The 12,566-nt window shown below is 35.7% G+C and overlaps 1 protein-coding gene across 1 annotated transcript in view; it reads left to right on the top strand.

The window, feature by feature from the left end:
- Nucleotides 1-11,899, top strand: part of Pten (phosphatase and tensin homolog) — a 71,615-nt gene extending 59,716 nt beyond the window's left edge. The window contains exons 8-10 of the mRNA XM_057777593.1: nucleotides 2,593-2,759; nucleotides 4,760-4,984; nucleotides 7,450-11,899. Of these exons, the coding sequence (XP_057633576.1) occupies nucleotides 2,593-2,759; nucleotides 4,760-4,984; nucleotides 7,450-7,635 (578 nt within the window). The 3' untranslated portion in view covers nucleotides 7,636-11,899. The remainder of the gene's footprint in view (nucleotides 1-2,592; nucleotides 2,760-4,759; nucleotides 4,985-7,449) is intronic.
- Nucleotides 11,900-12,566: the final 667 nt, after the last annotated feature.

Below are 12,566 nucleotides of genomic sequence, written 5' to 3'. Positions count from 1 at the left end.
TCCTCTCAAGTAGTGCCATTCCCTTATGACTAAGCATTGAAATATATGAGCCTCTGGGCGCCATCCTTATTCAAACTACCACAGACACTGAGTTAAAAATCGCTCAACAGCCCTCCTCCTCAATGCACGCGGTGCACTTATGCACACACACACAGTAGAGACCAGGGTCTTACATGTTATAATGGTATATTATTTGTGTTTTAATAAATAAAGCTTGCCTTAAGGTCAGTTTAAAGCAGCCACATTAATCAACCATACAGGCCAGGCAGTGGCTGAACACACCCCTAATACCAGGAGCTATAGTAGTTAGCCAGAGAGGCCTGGGGTATTGGTGCACACCTTTAATCTCAAAACTAGAGAGGAATATAAGGTGGGATGAGACAGGAACTCGCTCTCTTTCAGTCTAAAGATTTTATAAAGGTAAAGGCTCTCTAGTGGCTTGGCTGCTTTGCTTTTCTGATGTTCTGATTGAACTCCGACATCTGTCTCTGGGTTTGTATTATCCATGCTACAGTGTACTAGGCAGGTACTCCACTACTGAGCCTCTTCCTCTATCCACACTGCTCTCAGGGCACCACTGTCCTCCATGCTTCTAGTAGTCTGGCCAGTTAAGCCAAAGTCCTAATCCAAGGTCCACATTCTGCCAACAAGCAGCATGGTCAGGCAAATTATTTTTTAATGAAACATTTTTACCCTAATTTTAGTAGAAGTTCTAAGTAATATGGATTTGTAATTAACTTGTCGATTGTTTATAACAGTTGTTCAAACCTTGGAAATGTATACCCTTAGATGTTATTTAGTTGAATTCCAGATTGTACTATCAGTTTTCAAATCCTAAAACCAGTAGTATCAGATGCTGAACTAGTAGAATAATTCATTAATAAGATTATAAGGCATTTTGTCCTGATAATTTTTAACCACAGCATTGAAACTATGCTTTGTTTATTTGCTTCATGTTACAATTCATTATTGTATAGAACTTTGTAAACTGTCTCCTTGCATTTGCACTTTGAACCTTTAGTCACAGAAATGAAATGTATTGGCAGCTTGTTGCTGTAATGTTTCTTTTGGGTGGGTTTCCTGATAAATGTCTTGTAAATCCATGTTAGAATAACCCCATATGCTTTGTTAAGGGTCCTGTTTCCTATGAGATGATTGCTGTGTTATTGCTTTTATATGTTAAATATGGGAACTCTGTGTGTTTATTAAGTTAGAAATTTCACTTAGATTGATTGGTTTGACTTTTGCATTTTTTCAGTCATTCGTCACATTGATTTAAAAAAAGTCTCATCTTGAAAGAAATAGCACCTTTGGTTGGTATTGATATTTTTATGCCACATGTCTACATACAAATCTTCTAATTTGAACATACTAATGTCCTGTTTCTCTCTATAAATGAATTTGAGTACATCTTAGAAATAAAAGGCCAGGCAATGGTGGTACACACCTTTCATCCTAATACTCAGGAGGCAGAGGCAGGTGGATTTCTGTGAGTTTGGATCAGTCTCATCTACAAATAAACTCCAGGACAGCCAGGGCTGCACAGTGAAAACCTGTTTCAAAAAACCAAACCAAAATAAACCAACCAAACAAGTGAAAAACCCCACAAAACAACAAAAGCATCTTTTCCTTTCCACATCTGTAATCATCTTTTGTGAGTTGCTAATCAAATCGTGATGATTTGATGATGAGAAGTTGAACTTAAGCAGTAATTCTAAAATAGACCTGGATTGGAACCAAATAATTGTTGATAAAAGCAGTGCTTAGAGGGAAGGAGAGCCCGGCTGTAGTTTTCCCTTGGCGCCTGCTGCATTTCCTGTGGACATGTAGGATAGTTTCCTTTCTTTTTGTCATGATTGTGAGTTTCCATACCTTTAAAATAAATGTGGGCTGCCACCCCGTGTGAATATGGACAGCACAAATTGGGCTCAGTGGGTTTCAACCAAAAAAACAGAAAACATGAAGTTCGGGAGGAAACTTGGTTGCGCATCCAGAAAGAGTTAGAGGGAGAGGTGGGAAGTGAATTAGATCAAAGTACTTTGATTGCATATATGAAATTCTCAAGGAATTAATAAAACAAAGTATTAAATACATGGAATAGAGGTCAAAAGAATGATGATGAATATTTTATATTTATAAATTATAAATGCTTAGGCTTATGTTGTACAGTTTATTTAAATTTTCTTGTTATATTGCCTTTATGCAGTTTACAAAAGTCCTAGGAAGTTGTTTAAATTATTTTATGCTTAAGGTAATTTATGGTGGATCTTTTGCCTAATGTTAATGTAAAGCTTTGATATTAATATGTTGTTAAAGTCTAGTCTTGGGACTTACTATTTAAGAAGTAGCAATTGATTTTTTATCTGTAATAGAACTTTACATAAAGGTTCAAAGTGGAGCGATCCTTATTTGGAATGAGTGGTTTTGTTTTTAATGCAATTTATTTCTGTTAATGTGTTTTAGATCAGCAGTCGATATGAAGAATTATCATTTTATTTTTACTTCTGTTACTTTATCATTAAAATAGTTTCGGATCATCTAAGTGTTAAAGGCGTTTACTGTGAAATGATCATATGTCATCTAACCATGTAGATCCTCAGTTTGTGGTCTGCCAGCTAAAGGTGAAGATCTACTCCTCCAATTCAGGACCCACGCGGCGGGAGGACAAGTTCATGTACTTTGAGTTCCCTCAGCCGTTGCCTGTGTGCGGTGACATCAAAGTAGAGTTCTTCCATAAACAGAACAAGATGCTCAAAAAGGTTTGTGCTTCACTTCTGTTGGGTAGAAATAGCCATCCTTAGTGACCTCAGGCCTTTTTTTAAAAAAAGTACAGTATTTCTTCACTGTCCACTGAGCTCTGATGGGTTTCTTGTTAGATTTCAGACAATATACCTTGTCTCATCTGTGGTACTGATGAGACATGTTTAAGGAGTACCTTTGTGTGTTTTTGTTTTGGGTTTGTTCTGTGATATTGTGCAATGATGCAAGCTGAGTTTTACCCATTTGGGTTTATGTTTATCGAGACAGGACTATTTTACATTTGTTTCCCCAGATTCGCTGAGAGTTTAGTCAGTATTACTTAGTTCAAAGAAATGACAACAAAGAAGTAAATAAAAAAAAAAAAAAAGAAAAATACTAATACTTAGACATCTATGTTCAGAATTACCGAGGCTTGGGATATTCTTAAGAGAAGGCCAGTACTCAGCTGTAATATCCTCAGTTTGGAGTATTGTGAACATTTAAAATGTGTTTAAAGTGTAGAAGCTTTAGCTAGTAGAAGTGACGCCTGTGAAACACGCAGGACAGGGCATTTCCAGAAAGGGGGTTCATCTTCTCAATCTTTAGATTTTTTTTTTTTTTACAAGCAATTGAAGGAAATTTCACTTACTGTAAAGCTTTTCAATGTTAATTTGATTTATCGGGAGAAATGGTTCTGTTTTCTAGAATCTAAGTAGTTAAAAGAGAAAAATCACAAGCATACCAAATTAATATTTTTATCATAGACTCATTTTCTGCCTCTAATAAAGGGGGAAAAGCTAAGTTTATCTCGGTATCTTTGAGTTACTGTTTCCTTGATTTTGTTTTTGAGACTACAATAGGTGTATGCCAATATTTCAAAAATCAGGTAATTAGAAGGCTCTGGTTTCTTCTCCTACTTCTTATAAAATTCTGGCTCACGTAAAATTGTATGTGTGTGTGTACATTTTTCCCACTGATTTTCTTTTTGTTAGTGTTTGTTTGTATGTTTGGAGATAGGTTCTCACTTTGTAGCTCAGGCTGGCCTGGAACTAAGTAGCCCAGGTTGCAGTGCTTTTGCCTTAACCTCCCAAGTGTTGTGATTATGGGTGTACCAGCACACTTGGCTTTATATTGTCTTTTAATGCTTAATTCACCATTTCCTTGTATTTTTAGGACTGTGCTATTCTTTACTTCAGATCTCAGTCGCACACTTATGTATATGAAACTGAAGATTGGATATTTATATTTGTATATCTTAGATTACTTTACATAAGTTTGCATTTATTTTAGATTTTCCTGACTAAGTTATGTTCCTGTTTTGATTTAAATAAAAACAATTTCAGAAAATTAGTACACACCAATGAGCTACATTTTGGAAGTTTAAATAATATTACCTTTTTTCTAAGTAAAATATAATTGCTAAGTTAACAACTTTGCTAAAATAACTGAGACCAATAAGGTTTTAAAAAGGCTTATCATGGACTGGAGAAATAGCTCAGCAGTTAGAAGTACTGGCTATTCTTTTAAAGGACCGTGGTTTCGTCCCCAGCACTTACATAAATTGGCTTACAGTCATCTGTAACTCCATTCCCAGGGGATCTGAATTCCTTTCTGGGCTCTATGGGTACCAGGCATGCACAGAGTGCACATATGTATATCTAGGCAAAAATGCAGTTGCTAAATTTCCTTAGGGAGTTGGTACTAACCTTCTTAGACTTCTGTTGCTAAGACATCTGAACTTTGCTTCTCTCTACATCACATAAATTCAAAACATTTTTAAAATCCAGTATTAGAATAGAAAATATTTTAGAGTTTTAACATAAAAGTAAGTTACCAGATGTGCATGATTGATTATATTTTCATCTGAGATTTGAGCGAAAGAAGACTTAGTGAATAAGAATGTGGCATTCCATAAGCTGTTTGCCTTCTCTTAGAACACTGGCTTTTGTGTGGTTTATTATGTTGACTATTTGTGATACATTTTTAAATAAGTGAAACAAATACTTTTTTCCTTTCTTAGGACAAAATGTTTCACTTTTGGGTAAATACGTTCTTCATACCAGGACCAGAGGAAACATCAGAAAAAGTGGAGAATGGAAGTCTTTGTGATCAGGAAATTGACAGTATTTGCAGTATAGAGCGTGCTGAGAACGACAAAGAGTACCTAGTACTCACCTTAACAAAAAATGATCTTGACAAAGCAAACAAAGACAAGGCCAACCGATACTTTTCTCCAAATTTTAAGGTCAGTTAAAGTCATTTTTGGGGTGGGAGCATGTGTTTTATCCAACGTGTGTAGCCGGAGAACTTGGCTTTGCTCCTTTCAGACTAATCATGTGTTACTGCTCTTCTATTTGGAACATTTCCACAGGGTTGCCTCGTCTTTCCTTTTCTCTTTATTGCTCTATGTGTTCGTGCCCCTTCTTCCTCTTTTCTTCCTCCCCTCCTCACTTCAGCCTTTCCCTTCTCTGTTTTTAATTCTGTTGTATTTGTTTCATTCGCTTGTAACAAACTTAACCATAGGTTATAAATGTATTAACATAATAGTACTCCTCATACTTAAAGTAGAGATAGGTAATTATATGTGTCAAATGAAAATAATATTCAGTCTTTGACTCTCAAGTTTAAGTTTCCTATAGAATCCCTGGGTTTTAATTTCTTTTCTATAAATTTATATTTCTGTCAACCATTTTTCTGCTTTCTGTTTTTTTTAGGTAGGGTCTTGCTGTGTAGACCCAGGTTGGTCTTGAACTGGCATTCCTCCTGCGTCACCACTTTCTTTTAAATGTATTTCTAGTTTTACTGTCTTGATATTTCTCTGGCAATGCACCTCAGTGCTTGCCTAACTAGCATGGGTGATGCCCTGAGTTCAACACCAAGTACTACAGAAACAATCCTTAAAAATAAAGTATATAAAAGAAAAAGTTATTGTACATGAAAGCTGTTTTCTTTGTTACTGAACACATAAATCAAGGTAAGTACGAAGAAACATAGAACTGGCAAAGATGGCCTGATACGTAAAGAGAGGTCTAAATGAACTGGGCAGACTCGCAACAGTTTGGGAAAAGGAAGAGTAGGTGCAAGAATCCTAGGCAGGAATGAGCTTGATAGATTGGAGTGGACAAAGTCAGTTTTTTTTTATTATTATTATTTAGAAGTTTAATTAAAATCATGCTGTAAACCCTGTCACCAATATTGTGAAGACTCATAACTTAATTGGAATTAAGAAACTGAAAATTAACTAAGCCAGAATTTTAAAACTTGTTTAGAAATTACCAAAAATTGTGTGTGGATGTGTGTATGTTCATGTATATGGAAGTATATGTATACGCAGGCAAGCCAAATGATAACCATAGGTATCGATATTTAGATACCATCTTTGTTTTATAATCTCACAGACCTTGTATCAAGAAATAAAGTGGAGAACAATTGAAGAAGAGACCCAGCATCAACCTTTGGTCTCTATATGTACACACAAAGAGAATGTTGATCTAAGCTTGGAACAAAGAACACAACAAAATGCCAATTTAAACCCCTATATGGGATAAATGGTATCTCTGAACAGCAGAGTGTGTCGTTAGTCTGACAGACTAGAGTTGCTTAGAAATCTTTACCATGTTATATAATTAGAACACACACAAACAGCTATATATACACATACATACATATGTACACATATATACATATAGTAAATTTTGAAAAGTAAATGCAGTCAAATCAATAGAATAAGGTATTTCAGAGCTATTTATGGATTAAATGGAAGGTCTAGTTCCAGACTAAGGATCAATATAAAAGTAACTTCATGACAAAGTCAGTTTTACTGAAAGCGATTCCCAAGGAAACCAGTCTTCTTGTGATGATATGGAGTGTTCAGTATAGAAAAGATGTAATCTGAGTTTGCCTTTAAATATTCAGTTAACTTCCTTATATGAGACTGGGTAGGAAACTAGGAAGAAGGATAGAAGAAGGGATGAGTGGAGAAATGAGCTCATTGGCAGCAAGTTAGTGTAGATGAGAGGTAGTGGTTACATGCTCTAAAGACGTGACAGAAAGGAGTGATAAAATTAGTAAAGTTCTTGGAAGGGGGAGCTTAAAGCCAATGTTAGTTGTAAGAAAGTTTATATATAATGACTTAGATAACGGGAGAGAAGCTACAGATAAAGATCCGGTTTAAATCCGGCCTCCTGTCTGCTATTCACCAGGTACTGTCCGTTAACATGTTGTCTGGTCTCCTGGTTCTTCGTTTCTTTTTCTTTAAAATGGAAATACTTAATAAGTTTACTGTAGCCCTGTGTGTAAAGACTACTGACCCACTCTTTGGACCACTGTGTGGTCTCTGTTAGCTTCGTCCATTCTCTATTTAGGTGCAGATTTTGGGGCTAATAGATCTTGAACATATTATTATCAACCCATGTTTGTGCAGTGTTAGTAATATAGAGTTATCTCAGGCAGGGATGGAAAGAGAAACATGTTTGAAACTTAAGCATTTGTAAGTTGAATTTTGGACTGAAAATGTATTTGGTAAGTTCCTGAGGTTTCATTTTGCATTTCTTTTCTAGAATTATATAGCTTGTGTTTCTTTAGGCATTAAGGTCATTTGAAAAGCAAGTTTGTTACAGTCCTTTCAAGTGAATTTGTAAAAACAAATGCCTTTGCTAATATAAAACTCATCTTAATTGTTCATTTTCATCTTACACTTTCTTTCTCTAGGTGAAATTATACTTTACAAAAACAGTAGAGGAGCCGTCAAATCCAGAGGCTAGCAGTTCAACTTCTGTGACACCAGATGTTAGTGACAATGAACCTGATCATTATAGATACTCTGACACCACTGACTCTGATCCAGAGAATGAACCTTTTGATGAAGATCAGCATTCACAAATTACAAAAGTCTGATTTTTTTTTTTTTATCAAGAGGGATAAATACCATGAAAAAAAACTTGAATAAACTGAAATGGACCTTTTTTTTTTTTTTTTTTTTTTAAATGGCAATAGGACATTGTGTCAGATTGCAGTTATAGGAACAATTCTCTCTTCCTGACCAATCTTGTTTTACCCTATACATCCACAGGGTTTGACACTTGTTGTGCAGTTGAAAAACCTTGTGTAGCTGTGTCATGTATATACCTTTTTGTGTCAAAAGGACATTTAAAATTCAATTAGGATAAATAAAAATGGCACTTTCCCATTTTATTCCAGTTTTATAAAAAGTGGAGACAGACTGATGTGTATACGTAGGAGTTTTTCCTTTTATTTTCTGTCACCAGCTGAAGTGGCTGAAGAGCTCAGATTCCCAGGTTCACGTCCTACCCCCTTGCACTTGTGGCAACAGATAAGTCTTCAGTTGGCTAGGAGAAGTTTCTACAGGGTTTTGCTACATTCTAATGCATGTTCTTGGGTTGAGGGAATGGAGGAAATGCTCAGAAAGGCATATTTTTAGCTGGGCTCTGGACCATATACCATCTCCAGCTACTTACAAGCACCTTTCTTTAGCATGCTACAGTTACTAATCTGGACATCGAAGGAATTGGCCGCTGTCACTGCTTGTTGTTTGTGCATTTTTAAGAGCATTATTGGTGCTAGAAAAGGCAGCTAGAGCGATTAAATTTGTATTGGGGTACAGGAATGAACCTTCTACAGCATCTTAAGAATCTACAAATGAAGGGATATGAAAATAAGGTGGTCATAGATAAGAGACACAGCAACAATGACTTAACCATACAAATGTGGAGGCTATTAACAAAGAATGGCTGGAAACAGAAAAATTGACAATGATTTATTCAGTATGCTTTCTCAGTTGTAATGACTGCTCCATCTCCTCTGTATTCAAGGCCAATGCTAAAAGTCAGATGCTGTTAGTACCTACATCAGTCAACAACTCACATCTTTTTTATTAGTTTTCAATCATACACCTACTGTGGATGCTTCATGTGCTGGCTGCCAGTTTCTTTTTCTTGTTCAATATAAAATATTTTGTAATTCTTCACAGGAAATTTCAATTTGAGATTCAACAGTAAGCAGTTTTTTTCTATAAAGAGGATGATGCACTTACTCAGTCCAGTAGTCGTCAGATGCCCCACCCTTTTGACCTTACACATTCTATTACAATGAGTTTTGCAGTTTTGCACATTTTTTAAATGTCATTAACTGTTAGGGAATTTTACTTGAATACTGAATACATATAATGTGTATATTAAAAAGTCGTTGTTTGTGTTAAAAAGGAAATTAGAGTTGCAGTAAATTTTCAGCACTGCACGAATAATAAGGCATTTAAGTTTTTCAGTAGAAATTGTCCTGCAGATGCTTTATCGACTTGCTATTGAAAGAGTAGATCTTTTTTTAATGTGCAGTGTTGAGTCACTTCTTTATAGTGTAGAGTTGGGATTAGGGCTTCAATTTTACTTCTTAAATATCATTATATGTTGGATATGCCCAGACTGCATACAATTTAAAGCAAGAGTACAACTACTATTGTAATGGTAATGTGAAGATACTATTAAAAAGGATTTTTTTTTCCTGGGAATTTGGTGTCTTTCAAATTAGACCTTGACCTTGACATTTGAATATCCAGCCATTATATTTCTTAATGGTGTGAAGTCCCATTTTCAATAACTTATTGGTGCTGAAATTGTTCACTAGCTGTGGTCTGACCTAGTTAATTTACAAGTACAGATTGCGTAGGACCCACCAGAGAAGCATTTATAGTTTGATGGTAAGTAGATTAGGCAGAACGTCATCTAAAATATTCTTAGAAAATAATGTTGATGTATTTTCCATACCTCATCAGTTTCATTCAACCAATAAAATTTTTAAAATTGTAACAAAGCTCTTAGGATTTACACATTTATATTTAAACATTGATACATGAATATCGATGACTGTTGATAAAGTGATAAAGTCAGAGACAACTTTTCCTAAACTCTCACCGTTGAAATTTGTATGCCACCTTGTGTTTCCTAAAAGCTGAAGTGGTGACTAAAATGAAAAGCAGCTATTAGTGTTTTGGAGATAGTGATAAACACTGTTCTTTGTTAGTTTTGGGCACAGCATGCTAAACTATAACTTGTATTGTTCCAATATGTAACACAGAGGGCCAGGTCATGAATAATGACATTACAATGGGCTGTTGCACTGTTAATATTTTTCCTTTGGAATGTGAAGGTCTGAATGAGGGTTTTGATTTTGAATGTTTCAGTGTTTTTGAGAAGCCTTGCTTACATTTTATGGTGTAGTCATTGGAAATGGAAAAATGGCATTATATATATATTATATATATAAATATATATTATACATACTCTCCTTCCTTATTTCAGTTACCATCCCCATAGAATTTGACAAGAATTGCTATGACTGAAAGGTTTTTGAGTCCTAATTAAAACTTTATTTATGACAGTATTCGCGATTAGCCTGAAATGCATTCTGTAGGTAATCTCTCCCGTGTTTCTGGAATGCTCTCTTAGACTTGTTGGGTGTGCAGCAGCTTACGTGTCTGAAATGACTTGAAGACACCATCTTTTAAGAAGGCTTACAGTTGGGCCCTGTGCCATCCCAAGTCCTCTGTAATTCCTCGTGGACATTTTTGCCATAATTGTAAAAGGGTAGTTAGTTGAATTTAGTAACATCACCATTCTTTGCTGTGGCACAGGTTATAAACATAAGTGGAGTTTACCGGCAGCATCAAATGTTTCAGCTTTAAAAATAAAAGTAGGTTACAAGTTACATGTTTAGTTCTAGAAAATTTGTGCAATATGTTCATAACGATGGCTGTGGTTGCCACAAAGTGCCTCGTTTACCTTTAAATACTGTTAATGTGTCATGCATGCAGATGGAAGGGGTGGAACTGTGCACTAAACTGGGGGCTTTTACTGTAGTATTTGGCAGAGTTGCCTTCTACCTGCCAGTTCAAAAGTTCAATCTGTTTTCATATAGAATATATATACTAAAAAACTGAGTCTGTAAAACAGCCTTACTCCGATTCAGCCTCTTCAGATACTCTTGTGCTGTGCAGCAGTGGCTCTGTGTGTAAATGCTATGCACTGAGGATACACAAGTATGACGTGTACAGGATAATGCCTCATGCCAATCAGATGTCCATTTGTTACTGTGTTTGTTAACAACCCTTTATCTTAGTGTTATAAACTCCACTGAAAGCTGATTAAAGTCTCATTCTTGTCATTGTGTGGCTGTTTTATTAAATGAGAGTATTTATAATTCAAATTACTTAAACCCATTGAAATGTTCAGTAATGGGCAGCCAAATACGATTGCAAAGTTCCTGTAGGTTTTTCAGTTTTTTCCCCCTCCTCAGTGTTCTTCATAGCCGACTATTAGAAAAGCATGCCTTTTGTCAGCTCGGGAGTAGACTCCTATCTGTCTACTCGTGGCTAAGAGAAGCACTTAGAGCCTGAGTTAGTCATCACGTCATAAATTATTCCAGGCACAGTAAGGAATATATTAATCTTGAAAAAGTTAAAGGTTTTTTGAAAAAAAAAAAAAACAGTGCTTATTTCTGTTTTATAAAACCAGATATCTGAAGATAGGTGTTTCCCCTCCTCCCCCCATGGGCTTACTGTCCAGGTCTGTTCTGTGGCTTTCTGTTGTCTAACTCAGCAGTTGGCTATCAGCACATGGGAGGCTTCATCAGGACTTGCCCCATAGGAAGATGAATGTTCGGAATAATGGGCTCAAATATAATCTCGTTTCTTATATTCTTAAAGGTTAAAGAACAAGGCAGAGCCTTTCAGGGGACAGTAAGGTCATTTGTGAGAGTGTAGTTTGTACAGATGTTTTCAAAGGAAGCAGACCATTCATGCCACTGTGGAATTTTAATGTTACATAAAGTTTATAGTTTCTCTGTGACCTTTTTTAAAAAGTAAATTGAGTAACATGTAATTATGTAAAGAGATTTGAAGATTGAATGAATTCACACATTTTCTTTAGATTTCTTAGGTAGTGCATATGGGTTAAAACTTGAATATAAAGGTATTTTGATTTATAAGATGTTTGATGTTTGATTACCAGTTTCCTGGTGTTTTGCTTTTAGATCATATCCCCATTCTACTGTAATTTGAACTAGCTTGGTTCAGTGAATGCCATCACCATTTCCATTGAGAATTTAAAAATCACCAGTGTTTAACATGCAGGCTTCTGAAAGGCTCCCCCCCAAAAAAATCAAGACCCATAATTCCAGTTAATTAACTGCTAATATGAAACTTTTAGTTATTTCATATTTTGTTAGATAATTTGTGATACATCTAAAGCATCGTCTTAAATGGCTTGCACGTAGCGTTTACTTAACAGTGCTGTGCTAGGCAGAGAGGAATGTCGCTGAAGGGAAACAGCAGCACCCAGTCTGGTCTGGTGGAGAGAGCAGCACCTAAAGTCCCACCCACAGGGTGATGGAGATCAGCCACAGAGACTGATTTTCCTAAGGAATTACATTGCAACAGGAAGTCTTCTGGTATAATTCCTTTTAATGTTAGAACACATTTTTATGGTTATATACTATTTCTGTTTTTCCATCTTTGAACAGGTATCAAGATGTGGATGGGTAACTTTAAACACTTACAATGTGAAGACAGCAGGACAATGTCATTAAGAACAGGCCTCTGGCTCTTAATTTAGCTATTCTGAGAACTCTTTCCTGACATAACATCATCACAATTCCCTTTCCCTTGGAGACACACCCCATATTATGAAATATATTTTAGTGACTAAACAATCATTTTTTTTGGTTTATTCCTGTACATTTTCTGTTTAAAACTTAATTCTGTACTGTGTATGTCTCCAAAGCCTTTAGCTTAGTTTTTAGGAAATGGACACGGATTG

The sequence above is a fragment of the Chionomys nivalis genome, chromosome 8 (genome assembly GCF_950005125.1).
Source record: "Chionomys nivalis chromosome 8, mChiNiv1.1, whole genome shotgun sequence".
NCBI classification, from domain to species: domain Eukaryota; kingdom Metazoa; phylum Chordata; class Mammalia; order Rodentia; family Cricetidae; genus Chionomys; species Chionomys nivalis.
Note: the sequence above shows the minus strand (reverse complement) of the source record. Positions and strands in the feature narration are given on the sequence as shown.